This window comes from Vitis vinifera, chromosome 19 (assembly GCF_030704535.1).
Source record: "Vitis vinifera cultivar Pinot Noir 40024 chromosome 19, ASM3070453v1".
Classification (NCBI taxonomy): domain Eukaryota; kingdom Viridiplantae; phylum Streptophyta; class Magnoliopsida; order Vitales; family Vitaceae; genus Vitis; species Vitis vinifera.
In genome coordinates this window covers 24,359,050-24,374,396 of record NC_081823.1, presented here as the reverse complement: position 1 = coordinate 24,374,396, position 15,347 = coordinate 24,359,050, and the positions used below count along the sequence as shown (strand labels likewise).

The following is a 15,347-nucleotide window of genomic DNA, read 5'->3' as shown; positions in this document are numbered from 1 at the left end:
GAATTAAAAAGCCGATTCTAAGATAATTTAGATCATGCTAGAGGGATTTTTAAGTTTAATGTTGAGAAGTGATTTTAAATCATTGAAATTGATTGTTTCTGTAATTTTTATATAAATGACATTCTTAATTACTTTTGTTATGATAAATTTATTTACTTTTATAATTAAATTTATAATTAGGTTGATTTTAGTTAAGAAGAATTAATATTTAGATCATTCATATTTATGTTGTAGCATGGTCAAACTAGTACACCAAAGTTATTTATTCTCGTTATAATACCAGACCCGAGAGAATTGTTTTCATTTCAATTCCTTCTCATACCAATCATGATCACCAAGAGACTGAAATCTAATTTTAGAATTCTTTTCCTTTGGGATTTGGTTCCAAACATAACTTTTGAACTATCTTTGTGAAAAATAATATTTACATCAATATATAATCATTAGTCATCCTAATTAAAGTATTAAATATAAACTCTAATGTAATCAAATATAAAAATTTTACCTTTTTGAAATAAGACACTTAAATGCATAAAATAAATTACAAGGAAAATAAACATCACAACTCATATCCATGATGGTACTACAAATAATATCCATACATTTCAAATATCTACTCTAAATTATATACAACAGCATTGAGCCTAATTCATTCCTCAAAGACTCATATCCACTAGCCTTTCATGAGTTCCATCAAAAAGGATGGTACAACATATAGTATAGCTTGTCTTCAAGTTGTTCAAAACACTCTTATTCAATTGGCTCACACTCCTTCAAGTTGAGGAGGGTGTATCTCACATCCTTTTATTAGACATGGATTACTTGAGTTGATCTTGAGATCAAGTGTTGTTTATGTATAAAATTTATTTAAAAAATACAACTCCTTCAGAAATTAAGAAAACATGGTTTTTGTGCAGTGGTCAAAAAATTGAAATGTCTTAGCCATTTTTACAGGAATGAAAGTCATGTTTCCTGAAGTAACTCCATCATTAGTGTTGTAGGTGCTTCTTCTACCTCTGCAAAAGGCTCCATTTTGAACACTATGAGACATTGATGAGTCCAAGTCTCACACAAAAAAGTAAAAAACTCCATTCAAATCATGAAAAGTATCGAGTAAAGCAAAAATATTAGGAAAAATCTCAAATTTTCTTTTTTATATTACAATGAAATTATGACGAAAATAAATTACAAAAACTCTAATCAACTTTCTTGTGATAAGAAAATAAAATTGCATAAAAAGGCCCCTAAGAAAAAACATGCAAAACAATTTTTTTTTAAAGTATACATGATGTATAGAACTATATAATAAGGCAAAGCCACACAAAGGGTGCAAAACATGCATTCAAAGTTCTTGTTTTAGCTTCAATTCTACTCTTATATATGGTGTCGATATGTTATTTCCTAGTATATTATTTAGTATACTTGTAACTTCATTTTGTTGTATCCAAGCAATAAACATAATTTTAACCCTCTGTGCTCATCAAGAGACTTTCTAATATTTTAATGCCTTAAGGGGATATGACTATAATTATTATGTTTTAGTATCAATTTGTATTTTTGATAAATTCATTATCATGTAGAAAAGTGAGGTTTGCCAGAGGAAAAAGGAGGAGAATTCCATAATCCTTGGGTGCATTTGCTTATGTTTTTTTGTTGTATCTCTCCTCAAGGTGTGTCTCAACTCAAATGTACATCTTTATATGTTTATTAATTGTCATTCTAGTGTTCTTTTATGATTCCATATGCAAATCTTGTTGTCTTTGGTAATTCCATATATATCAAGTACACTATTAATATTATCGACCTTTGTTTTGAATAAGTAAGAAACCAAAAATTGTAAAGTAGGATAAGAAACCGAGTTTCACTTAACCACACAGAAAGATCCTAACTTTGCTCTTGTTCTACATGCAGAATTTAGGTGATAAAGTTTTTAGAATCTTGTATTTGTTTTTATTGCAATGAATTATGAATGTTTTTTTTTTCTAATTTTTGAAGTAACAGCAATGTATTATGGTTGGAACGTCAAACATTATTTTATTTTTTCAGTCTTTATATTATATTGTCATAAAACCAAATATATTATGAAATTTTCAATCATCTTAAGTTTCTTTGTGTGGTCTTTATAATATATTACCATTAAATTAGATATATTATGAAAATTTCAAACAACTTAAGTGTGTTGAAGGTAAAACATATATAGAATCTAAATGATAATGATGCTATTTAATATTTTAATCTCTTTCATTTTGATGTGAATAGTAATGTCAATGTGTACACCCATATTGTAAAAAACCTATCTGTGAGGTTTAATGCATGCTCTAAACATCTTTTTCAACAACATATATGTGCACATTTTGCAATGGCAAAGAATTCTTTGCAGTGGCCCTTAGCAAATTGGCATACACTCTTTCTTCTATTGCAGTACAAGTTGTTGGATTTGACTCGTTCAATAGACCTTATCCTTCTTGCAAAGATTTTAGCACTATATGTGTTGCTTTAGTGCCTAGAAATTCGGGAGAATATGGTGATTTTTTACATGATTGATATTGCTTCAAAGGGACTCAGCTTTGCTTACCCAAAACATCATTTCATGAGCAAGTAATATTGGAACTTCATGCTGGAGAAACAACTGGTCATTTTGGAAGAGATGAAACCATTACAATGGTGGAAAATCATTTTTATTGACCAAGTCTGAAAAAATGTGGCTAAGAATGTCTCCAGACATCGAACCTGCAAATTATCAAAGAGGCAAAGGAAGAATATAGGTCTATACATGCCACTTCTGTGCCACATGAGCCATGGCTAGACCTGTGCATGGATTTTGTCCCTGGTTTTCTAAAAACTATTAGAGACATGATTGTATACTTGTAGCGATAAATCATTACTCCAAGATGGTACAATTTATCCCATGCTTAAGGACTAAAGATGTTGCCTGATTGTTAAACTCTTCTTCAAGGAATACCTATCAAAAAAAAAAAAAAAAACTCTTCTTCAAGGAAATTGTTCGCCTTCATGATTTTCCTAAATTGGATGGTAGGTCCATGAGTTACTTCTGGTGAACTTTATGGAAAATACCGAATGCCAAACTAAAGTTTTCTTTTTCTTTTCACCCTCAAAAAAATGGCCAAATAGAAGTTGTTAATTGAAGCTTGGATCATTTACTTCACTGCCTAGCTAGAGATCAGATCAATGGCCAAATTTGCAAATAATAGCTCCCTGAACAGGTCTATTGGTCACAGTCCTTTTGAGATTGTGACTGAATCGCTTCCTAGAAAGCCTATGGATTTGGTTCCTTTACCAATGGATGCATGACCTATCATTGAAGCTGATGCTTTTAGTGAGCATATAGATGACATACAACATCATGTTCAATGAAAATTGTTTTCATCAATGAAATTATAAGTCATATGAATACATGTTTTTCCAGCTTGCCTATCAAATAAATAAATAAGTCATACGATGATGTGAAAATAAAATTTGCTCAACTTATTGAAGGTGATATGGTTATTGTGTGAATAAGGCCTGAACAATATCCTAGAGGTGCCTATAAGAAACTCCACTCAAAGAATGTTGGTCCCTATAAAATTCTCAGGAAAACAAGTCCCAACGCTAATGTACTTGACTTGCCAGAAAATATGAGCATTAATAAGATCTCTAATATTAAAGACCGCACCCTTTATCCTAATCCTAAAGCTGCTACATCAATTAATGGTCCAAATGGTCATCTTCTACCAGCCCCTTGATTGAAAGAGAAGATTGAAAAGTTGTTGGTCACTAAATTGTTTCAACCAGAAGAGGAGGTTATCAAAAGTATCTTGTGGAATGGAGAGAAAGGCCACTTTGAGATTGTATGTGGATCACAAGCAATGAATTTCAGCAGTTGAATTGTGATCTTTATGAGAAACTCCATGCCTTTAACTTGTCAAGGTTGAGTTTTCCGAAGGGCGGGGGGTGGGTATTGGAGTGTTCTTATTTTCAAAGTCATTAATGCTTTATATTTCCAAGTGCCTTTTAATTTTTATTTATCAGTTCAAGTTTCTGATTTCTCAGCTTAATTATTACTGTGATTGGTTCCAAAGAGTGTTAGGGGTCTTAAGAGTCTTAGGGGTCTTAGGGTTGTAGTTTCCAAAGCTGATCACTCTATCTTCTAAAAGGATCAATGAATGAAAACACAAAACCTTCCAGCTTTCAATGTTTTCATTTTTGTGTGATGAAAACGAAACCTATATGTGAAGCCTAAGGTTTTTGGAAGTAATTCCTAGACTCCCATCATTTTTTTTGGTACTTTTCTGTTCTGCATCAGTTAGGGCATAAGCACAATGCATCAAATATGTAAGAGCAACTAAAGTACACATCATTCACTACAAGGAAAAGGGAAAGGAAAACATTCAATCCATAAAAGTGTTGCCAGCATTCCATCTGCTGGCAAATAGTCATTGTCATGTTGCCATCTGACATGGACATGAGTTCTGGAAAAAGATACTACTCAAAGCAAGAATTTTTTAATTAGTGTGTGGAACATCAGTGTTTGTGTATGCCCACTAGCATGTGTGTATATATGTTTATGAATTTCTCCTTCAATAGTGACACTAAAAAATGCTGCCACAAAATAAAATACAAAAATGTCTTGAAGTCATAAATATACATTGAAGAAAGCAATGCCTTCATAATAGGTCCTGTAAGTCCAAAATAAAAGGACATAATACATCTTCTTTTTCACATTTGGCAACGACAAAGAGCCCCACACCCCCTCCCCACAACAGAGGGGTAAGAAGAACAAAGAAACTAAAAGAAAAAAAAAGGGAGACAACTAATTTTGTTTCTACTTTTATATTATTTTATCATCAACATTACTGTTATTATAAGCATTGGAATATCATCAGTCTATGAATCTCAGTGTCTTCAAAAACAGATGAAAGCCACACATGCCAGCAATGGAATAAACTGAAGTTCACATTTTTTAAATGATTTTTACCCTTCCTTGCAAAAGGTAAAAACAGCAAAATGAAATGGAGCCTGTTTCTACTAAAATTAGTTCAAAAACAAAGTTTTAAAGAAATTCGAAATATATAGTGCTAAAATGCAACCACCAGCCAGATCAAAAGCATACCTGAAAATATATCTCAAGTTCAAATGATGGGTTGGTGAAAGGGAAATATGTATCAATCCAGCGCATTTCCACATTACCTGCAAATTTCAACAGATTTAGCCCACACAGATTCTATACAGTATATGGTAAACCCCAAGATGAAAACTACCTTTCTGATAGATTTCAGAAATTTCAAGAATAATAGCACTCTTAAATGTTTCCTTACGTAATTTATCAATGATTCTTAACAAGTACCTTGAGAATCACAAATAATTCCCTATATTATTCTGGACTATCTTGATTTGACTTCTAAATGACCAACCTATACCGCTTTTGCATAACATGAATTGCTTTCCCACTTTTGAGTCGCTTCTTTAGCACCTCTTTTCAATACACATATTACTTACTGATCAAAAAAAAAAAATGAATTGCTTTCCCCACTTAAATTTATTATTTTATTATTTTATTATTTCATTATTTTTCCCCCCTTTTACTTGCAGTATTTCCCAGATTTTGAATTATTCGACCTGATAAATGATTCCTTAACTCATATTTCTCACTGCAGCATGAACTGATAGCATTAAGTTTGCATCTGATTAAGACAATCTCCTGATCTAAGTTTACCAAACAAGTGCTGCACCAAACCCTCAAGACATTTCTTTAAATCCTCAGCCGCATAAGACGTGCCATCCATTCCAGATGTCTCCCAATCACCTGGAAAGAAGACACGAACACCTTCCATCTGCATGATAAGTTATTGAACTGAAGAAAACATTAAGAAACTTGTTAATAGAAAACAATCATTGATAAAATCAGAGATAAGAAACCTGATGAAAAACAGGGTAGTGAGTTGAATCAATGGAATCTCTAGGATAAACATCTCCAGTCACAAGGAAATGAGTGTGTCCCCTCCTCAATAGCTCTGCTAGATGAGCACTAGTGTGGCACCTCAAGACAGTTTGGGAGTCAATGTAGTATGTATCATTGTAACTTCTACTGACGTGATCAGGAGGAACCAAGACATCATCAAAATTCTGCAAGAAGTAGACTTTCTGGCATAAGAATTCATAGAAATATGGATAAGAATCTTGGAAGCAGACATTGACCAAACTTCCATGCCTTATAAATAGGATCTATCTGGAGGATTTAGTAGGCTGTTTCGTTGAAACTTAAATATCCAATCTTAATAAGGGGGAAACGGTGATGGCCAAGAGAATCGATTAAAAATAGAAGCACAACCATGAAGAACATTAACAAACAAGCTTTAAATCCAATAACTATTAGTTATTAGTTTGAATATGCTTGTGTAAAGAGAAAGAGGAAACCAATGACCATTTTATAGAGTGGCCATATGTCTAGTTAGGGGAAAGGTTTTTTGTCTTCTTTGCCTAGTTTCTTGGGCAATCTGTTTGTATACTTCATGTGTACTGTTTTCGCCACTTCTAGGCGCTTCTAATACAAGCTCTTATTTACCTATCAAAAAAAGAATTAGTTTGAGTGTTAGCATGGTAATAACCATTGAAGCCATAAACTTTAAGCCATTGAAAGTCAACATAAGCAAGCGAATGGCTGTGTTGACTGACCTGGTATTATATGCATTAACAGCAAGAGTTAATGCAGGGCATTCTATTCCGGATAAGCCTGAAGACTCGTGACACAAACTTTCAATTTTGAATGTTTATTTTGAAAAATAGATAAAATAATTAAAATTAGTTAATAATTTTGGAGATATAGATACAGAAATGCATAACCGAACTCCAAATTCCAGACCAAAATGCAGCTCATTATCCAGTCATGCCATCACAAAACACCTCAAAGCTTCATGGCTTATGGAAAGACTCTTTGATGCACACATCACAACCTGGATTCAGATTAGACCTCAACACACTACTGCAAAATCTCTAGTCAGATTTGTGATCTCAAGTCAAGCCAAAGTTGATGCTAATTTGTTTTCCTCCTACTTTGCCAAAGAATCGACCTCCAAAGAGGTATGGAGCAAAAATACCTACCATGCCATATTCTAGATATCTCAGCAAAGAGAAAATAAAGAACCCTAAAAAAAAAGAACCATAAAATAATGAACCTCTCCAAGAAGTTTTGGAAATCCATAAACTTCATTGGTTCATTAGGTAATATGATGCAACATATCTCATTGGACCCAGGCCTTTAAATTGTAAAAAGTTTATGAATCATAGTTGCTCAGCTCTCTTTCCAATAACATGCAATTAGTGAACTACTCATATATTTTTGGCCTTTGGCTAATGTAATTATATTTACTCATCAAGAAATATGTGTGGTTCTTTCTCCCCTATTAAGTAAGTTCCCCTGTTCAACAATTCCCTACTAGTAAGCTTCACAATGTGTAAGTCATAGTGTCATACAAATAAATTAATTATCTTTCTTTCTCCTCCTAATATCTAGCTTCACATTTCATTCAGTAGTAATTCCAATTTATTAAAACTAGCAAATTTATTTTATCAAACACTTTACACTTTAACTATCCCCACAAATTAAAATCCATCAAAATAGGCATGTTCCAATGACCCTACCACTTGACACCATAGCGCAGGCTAAGTATTGTTATGTGTAGTTGTGCTTAGAAGAAGTTATCTTGCATAGTAGTAGATCCTTCCATTAGTTCATTGAGAGTTTGGGAGGTAGGGGCACTTTCTTGCTGCTTTTCTTCATTGTTGTTTCTTTCAATTTTGATGCCCAGAGTAACTTGTTGACTACAAGTGCACTTGGATTATATCCTCCTTTGTGTCTTTTTATAAATAGTATCTACTCATGACTGGTCAAAAGCAATAGCTGATAACATACATTTGCACCATATAAAGTCCAAGTTCCAAAAGTTTCAGTCAAAATAGGGAAAATTAAAGAGTTTTTCTTTCTCATAAAATTAGGGAAATTACAGTTATGACATGTGAACACATGTGAAAACTAAGTCCCACAAATGAAATTACAATGCATAAATTATAATGATGGAACTGTGTAATTCAGTCACTATTCCCATAACATAAAACAATGGTTAAAATGTAGAGCAGTTGTAGCTGAGAGCCATTAAGTTTGCTTGATTCAAGCACATGATTACAAAGTTGTGAGTTTATAAGCTACCACTACTGCATAAAAGTTTGAGTGAAATATGCACTTGTTCTGTAATAATTTTCAGTTCCATTAAGCATTTGCAATGGACTTCTAACATTTTATCAATCATCTATTTTATGACATTGTTATATTTCATGATAAGACACGCAGATCATGCTTTATAATTATGCTTGTAAGTACAAGACAAACATGGGGTTTATAACAATGACAATTTCTCATGCCTAAGAAGAAAATTTCATATTTTGGGTTCTTTATAAATCTAATGGCGGGTTAGAATAATTTGATAAATGCTATTTAGATTACTGAATATTATTTGAAGTGAAAAGTGTTCAATTAGTAGAAATTGCACTAGTCATGAGCCTGAAGATTATATTGAAGAACACAAAAGGGGGCACAACCCAAGTACGCTCAGAGAATACAAGCTGCAGCTGAACACCTATAAGAGAGAAGAGCAGCAAATACTAAAATAGATAGCAAACAGCCCCATGCTTTAGATCCCACCTAAGCTCTCCATGAAATCCAAGAATTTTCTACTCCTATTCAAACTATTTCCAAAAGCTTTTATTTTTTAAAATTTTTCCAATTACAAACTTATATTATTCTAATTAATTATTATCATTATGACAATTGTGTTTAACAAAAATTCATAAATATTATTTTTCTCCTGCAATACTATTAGAGAATTTTTACAATCTCCATCAATGCTAATTACCAAAATAATGATAATAGTAGGTGTTGTAAAATTCTTTTTTGCTTGCCTACAATAAAGAAAAAAATTAAATAAATCAATATAAAAGGACTGAAATAACCTGTAAGTGGTTGAGAATGCTATGAATTATATTTTCCTAAGAGACAATATGTCCCTTTGAATCCTAGGTTGCCTAATGTCCCTCTCAAAACATAAATTAACTTTCAATTTTTTTTTTAAACAAAACAACTTTCCTGAATTTTTTCTCACTTGTATCATGATAGAGAAATATACACCTATATGATACATATCTGCAAGACTATCCTTGAATTTTTTGTACAAAAGCTAGGTCAAACAAACCTTTTCCTTAATAGACCACTATAAGTACCATGCCTTTATTTTACCAAAGGAATTTCAAATTTGGAGTATGTCCAGAATACTGCATTTAAGAGTTGAATAAACACTGGAGAGAACTGATAAACCTGGTAAACTGAATGCCTGTTCTGGACTTTTTTTTTATATGTAAGTTTGGATGGAAGTTTGGATACTAGGTTCCCTACTTAGAACATCGTCGATGGAATAATGGGCAACATATGCAAATACCACTTTCATGGATTCTTAAATGTTAAAACACCTAGGACAGGACACTAACCAACAAGAAATGAGCAGCAAAATAAATATAAACAGCAACAAAATGTCAAGCACCAGTCATAGAAAGATAATACAAGTTCCAAATAGTGCAATGTATAGCTCAAAACAGTGAAAAAAAAACATGCATACAATTTCTATTTTATTTCTTAATGGTCAAACCTCTTTTGTGGAGACTATTGGGCAAAGGTCATCCAACTTATCAAATTTGTTAGAGTAATTGGCATTGAAATAATCATATATTGCATTCTTCAGAATTCCAACTGGGTGTTGATCCCTCCTGTGAAGCTGCATTCCAAGTTTCAAAAAAATTGCATCCGGGACATTGTTTGTAGGATCATCCCTCACCACATCTACAAACCCCACAACCAAATATATCAAGCCAACCAAAAGAACTTGAAAAAGGTTCAGTACATGAATTCTAATTTTACCAAATATTCAGAATAGAATAACCCAAAAAATTTAAAAAATACAAAGACTCCAAGTTGCATTTCACGCTCTGACGAAGTATAATCAGAGATATAGCTTAGTGAATGTAGTTTATTTTTTAAGGCTCTGCATCCCAAGTTTATCAAGGCAATCAGCAAAATCCAAAAACTCGAGTACATCAATTCCAATCACATAGACTCCCAGGTCTTCAAATTGAAAAAATAAAAAAATAAAATAAAAATTGAAATTGACCCTAAGTTTTAGAAACAAAATCCACCATTCAACTACATTAAACCAATCCAAAGCAATAAAAAACAACCCATTAGATGAATTTTGACATCAACCAATATGCAAATAAGCATAAAAAAATATAAATATAAAGGAAATCAGAGTTGTAATTGCATTCTTACTTTCAAAAAATTTGCATATCTTCCCTACAAAACCCACATTCACATATATCAAACCAATTGAAAAAATGCCATAAACCCAGTACAAAATCCTCATTTCACCAAATACCCAAAACAAATACACCATTAAAAAAATATAAAATAAAAAGGGAGAAAATTTAACCTTTATCAGAGGGCGAAATTGCAAGCCTAGTTATATAAATGCACCAAACACCTCCAACAGCACAACAAATAGAACAGAAACGTAACCCGCTAAGCTTGTAAAACGTAAAATAAGTTCTTGAATTCCAATTTCACAAAAAAAAAAAAAAAGAGAGAGAGAGAGAAAGAAGTGAAAGTTGGAACATGCATTCTTAATTTCACAGAAATGACGTCTCTAACTGTGTAAGTCTCAAAAGAGAGAAGGAAGTCTGATAACAACAATTGCAAATTGAATGACACAAGTTGGGCATAAGACTACCCACAAAAACGCAAATTGGATGCTTGAATTCGAACCTAGCAGGAAAAAAAAACGCACAATAGAAAAGAAATCAGATTGTGAAATTGCAAACAAACGACACGACTTGAGTGCAAATGTCTGCAAAAACGCAAATTGGGCACACGAAATTCAAGCTAAAGATCCTTTTTAAACGCAATTCTGGGATGTGGGTATGTTACCATCTCTGCCAATCTTGACTCCACCAAGATCCAGAACCGAGACCACCGGTTGCCTCCACTTGTGAGTCTGAATCTTCTGAGCAGAAGAAGAGGAGAAAGGAATGAAAAAGGAGAAGCCATTGATGGCATTTCTGTGGAGTAAAATGGAGGGTTTGGAGAAGAGAGTGGCTTGGGCAAGTGAAATGGGCACAGCCATGAAGTGGTGGTGGCGAGCAGTGGCCCCTCTGAAGTAAGTAAGCATCTCTGCTTCTTCTATTTTCTCCCCCGAACCTCTACTGAGATGTGTCCAAAATATAACCAGTAATTTTGCTTATTAGGCCACATTAGGGCAATTTGAAATAAGGTTATTTCATTCAAAGGAATCAATCATCTCTTATTTGTAAATCTATTTGACTCTACTTCATAAATGTTCCCTGAGATAAATGGATGGTTTCATGAAGAATTTTTGGTAAACTGATTCCTCTTATAGCGAAACTCCATGAACACTCAAAGTAGATCCTCTCTAATCACGTCCTAACACTCCTAAAACACGGCTATGCAGTGTTAGGTCTGTGCGGAGGTTGATGGTTGGCGTGTTGGATTTTCTGCTTGCTGTGATGGAGGTGGGCTTTCATGGAGGAGGATTGTTGGTAGCGTGGTGGCTGGTATGAAGATGTGTGTGGAAGGTGATCCTGCCCATGGGCTTTTGTTTGAGATGAAGGTTGTGGGCCCCCGAGAATGACCAGGGTCGTCCCTTGAGTTGTTGGTTTGATGTTTTTAATGGGCTGGCCCACATGGATAAATAAACACTGGTCCAATCCATGTAAAGATTACTTTCTTTAGAAATAAAAATATTAAATAATGTGCATTTAATACCACTCTCTTAACATTCAATAAAATTATTATTTACACAAACTAATGCAATCATATAAGCAAGTTCTAAAATTGGTTTCCAATTCTGTAATTATTTCTTATTTTTTAATTCTATGTTTATTTTTTGAAAAATTTGAGAAAAATAAACTAAAAAGAAAAAAATAGAAGAAAAGAAAAGAAAAAAAATATTAAAGTTAACAAATCATTTTTACTTGTTTTTTCAAACTTACTTCACTCTTTTTTTTTCTTTTCCATATAAAAAAAATTAAATAATTTTAAAATATATAAAATTTAACTAATTTTAATTATACATATAGAATCATTTTTTTTCTTTATTTCTCCTTTTTGAGTACTTTCCTAGAACAAAAAATATCTTAAAATCTTTTTATTGTGTATGGTTCTTGGTAGGAGTGCAACTTTGGCAGATTAGTCGAATCCAATCCGATATTTGATCGTGTTTAGACAATTATTTTTAATATTCAAGTTAAACTTTTTCAACTCAAATTCAATTCAAGTTAGATTGAAACCAAAGTTTAAATTATGGATAGAAACACTTATTTGAATAACTACTGAACAAACTTTTAGTGTTTTTATAATATTTCCAATATATGTTATTTTATATAATAATTTTATTCTTTCTAAATTTTTATAAATAAAAAATCAAATTATATTATATAATATATTTTTTTACTTTTTAAAAAAGATATATAACTTTGTTTTTGCTTTTGTTTTTTTTTTTTGTTTTTTTTTTGTTATTTTAAAGTTTTGTCCTACTTACTATTTAAAATTTGATATAAGTATATAAATTTTTTTTTATTAAAAAACATTCTACATGTATTTTGAATTATACAATCAAGGGCTAACCCAAGTTTAACCTCATCAACCAGAGCTCGAAGAAATGAAGTTGGTTGAGATTGAATTAAATACCTTTGTTTAGAGGTGGGGCTAAACTTAAATTAATTATTTATTAATCCCTATTAAATTATTCAGATTAGCTATGAACCCACCAATATGTCCAAGTTGTATGTTAACCATCCAATTTGTTCAAGTTATGACCCTAGTTAGAAAGCTTAGAGGTTGGGTTGAACTTAAATTAATTATTTATTTATCTCTATTAGATTATTCAGATTAGCTATGAATCCAACAATTTGTCCAAATTATGACCTTAGTTAGAAAGCTTAGAGGTTGGGTTGAACTTAAATTAATTATTTATTTATCTCTATTAGATTATTTAGATTAGTTATGAATCCAACAATTTGTCCAAATTATGACCTTAGTTAGAAAGCTTAGAGGGAATAAAATAAATGAAAAATTGAAAATTTTAAAAATAGATTTAAAATTAATAAATTATTATTTTTATGTGTTTATTTAAATATATTGTAATTATTTTTACTCTTCAATGTAAATATTAAATAATTTTAATTAGTTTTAACTTCTTTTCTTTTCATTTTCTTATTCATGCAACCAACTACGGTTACCTTTTAATGGCATCTTTGCAGACCGATTGCAACCAAAAAGGGGAAAAATGGGTTTTAAAACCAACTCCTAGGACGTGTTTGGAAGCCGCCTAATTTCAGCTTCAGTTCTTCTTACTTTGCATACTCACATAGGGGGTCTAACAAACAAAGCTCAGTCTCTTTTTCTTAAGCCTCTGTTGCTTCAGTTAGTCCGGTGAACTGCGATCAGGTAAAACCATTTTCTTGCACGGTTGCACCAGAAGTAAACTCCGTTGGGTTTCCGAGAAATTCAAAGAAAAGATTAAAAAAAATAACAAGGGAAGTTCTGTTTGGTTATAGGAAAACGAAGGATATACTAGACTCTCGCTCAATAGAGAAAAATTCTGTTTGGTTACGGAGAAACCGAGGGAAAGAAATCTAAATTGTATACAACAATGCTCAATTAAAAAGTTATGTTTGGTTGCCGAAAAAAAGAAAATGCAAGAAAAGAAAAGGAAAAAAAAAAATTTGTTTGATTGAGGAGGCACCGTTCTTTTCTTTGCTTATCATATGCTTTCTGAATAGTCAAACACAGGAATGTTTATATTGTTTTGGTTTCTAGAAAGTGGGGACTGGATTGAACTAAGGTAGGTGGTTGGATTAGGCTCAGTTAAGTGAATGTTCCCATTTTTGGGGTCCCTAACAATGTAAAATTGAAATTCTTAATTGTATTTATATTTTATTTGAGGGTTTTTTTCCTCATTTTCTCGGCAATCAAACGGAGTTCTTAGTCATTGACACCCTTCGTGTTTGAAGCCCTAGAAAATCAATGTCATATTAGGTCACTCTGTGGAAGGATGATCTATCATCTTGATTGAAACCAAAGAAATTCAAGGATGGTTTATCTAATGAACCATGGAATTTCAATATATAACTGTATAGTATCTACCATATCAAAATTTCTTTTTACACCTAATTTAAAGTTGTAACTCGATAAAAAAGAGGGATATTTGGTTAAAGGGGTCAAAATAACCCCCACATTTGCATATATAACCCACCGGTTAAAAAACAAAACAAAATTGTTGATTGAGACAAAAATGTCCTTCTTCTTTTTTCTCTCCAACACTTACAACTTCTCCTCTTCTGCTTCATTTACAGAACGACTCCCCATATTTTCCAAAAAAAAAATTCTCATCATTTTCTTCTACTTCATTATCTTCCTTTGGTGCACAAAAAGGAAAACTCATATCCTTTATTAGATCTTATGTTCGCCCTATTGATTTTAATGTTTTTTTAGGTAAGGACTCCTATGTACCTATTGAGGAGGTAGGTCAACTTCAAGGAGCCAATCATTGGGCACCTAGCTCCAATGTTTTCCCTCATTAGATTTGTCAGACATGTAATTTGTTTCTCAATTTAGTTGTTCTTATTTATGTGATTCATCTTGTAAACCTTTATTTTCACTATCAATTGATCTAATTGTTGCTTTATTAATATTATTTAGTGATGTTCTGTTCTTTTTAGGCTTCATATTTATCTATAGAGATGGTGATTCTACTTTAAATGTCAATCTGAAGTAGACTCATTATTTCTTAAAAGCCCCTTTAAGGGCTGGTTGGTATATATTTCATTTGTATTATTGTAATATCAATGTAGTTGAATTTTATTATCTCTTTGAAGTTTAGTAGTTACTTATTAATGTTTTCTGCAGTTTTTGAGTCTTATACATGATTAAAGATAAGATAAGCAATATAAATGACAAATAAATGAAAAAAAAGTAATTATACTATTAACAATTATAAATATAATATTAAGAATATTATATATAATAGCCTAAATAATAATAGGAATAAATAAAAGAAAAATAGTAAAATTGGAATTATAGAAAAAGACCCAAAAAAATGGCAATATAAGCATTTTTGGACAATGAAGTGGTCAAATATCCTTCAAAGAATTTAATTAAAATTCAAAGGTTAGTGAAGGCAAAATTCGAAGGCTTGAATATTACATTACCCTAAATCTTTAATATGGGAACA

The 15,347-nt window shown here is 31.9% G+C and overlaps 1 protein-coding gene across 2 annotated transcripts; it reads right to left on the bottom strand.

The window, feature by feature from the left end:
* Positions 1 to 553: 553 nt before the first annotated feature.
* LOC100256002 (phenylalanine--tRNA ligase, chloroplastic/mitochondrial) lies at positions 554 to 11,703 on the bottom strand. 2 transcript variants are annotated; one of them, XM_019217471.2, is made up of 6 exons: positions 11,024 to 11,703; positions 9,693 to 9,883; positions 5,917 to 6,123; positions 5,714 to 5,831; positions 5,111 to 5,187; positions 554 to 1,016 (listed from the first exon to the last, which is right to left on the bottom strand). In XM_019217471.2, the coding sequence occupies exons 1-6, from the start codon at positions 11,262 to 11,264 to the stop codon at positions 1,011 to 1,013; spliced, it is 840 nt and encodes a 279-aa protein (XP_019073016.1). In that variant the 5' UTR covers positions 11,265 to 11,703; the 3' UTR covers positions 554 to 1,010. The 2 variants fall into 2 exon arrangements, with proteins under 2 accessions (XP_019073016.1, XP_019073015.1); XM_019217470.2 differs by lacking the exon at positions 554 to 1,016 and adding an exon at positions 4,556 to 4,676.
* Positions 11,704 to 15,347: the final 3,644 nt, after the last annotated feature.

What these genes read in the sequence shown, in the direction of transcription:
- LOC100256002 (XM_019217470.2), bottom strand. Translation starts at nt 11,264, where the DNA reads ATGCTTACTTACTTCAGAGGGGCCACTGCTCGCCACCACCACTTCATG. An exon ending in AGTCAAGATTGGCAGAGATG is followed by an intron (nt 9,884 to 11,023) that starts GTAACATACCCA and finishes TGGGGTTTGTAG; the next exon opens with ATGTGGTGAGGGATGATCCT. An exon ending in ACTACCCTGTTTTTCATCAG is followed by an intron (nt 5,832 to 5,916) that starts GTTTCTTATCTC and finishes CTTATCATGCAG; the next exon opens with ATGGAAGGTGTTCGTGTCTT.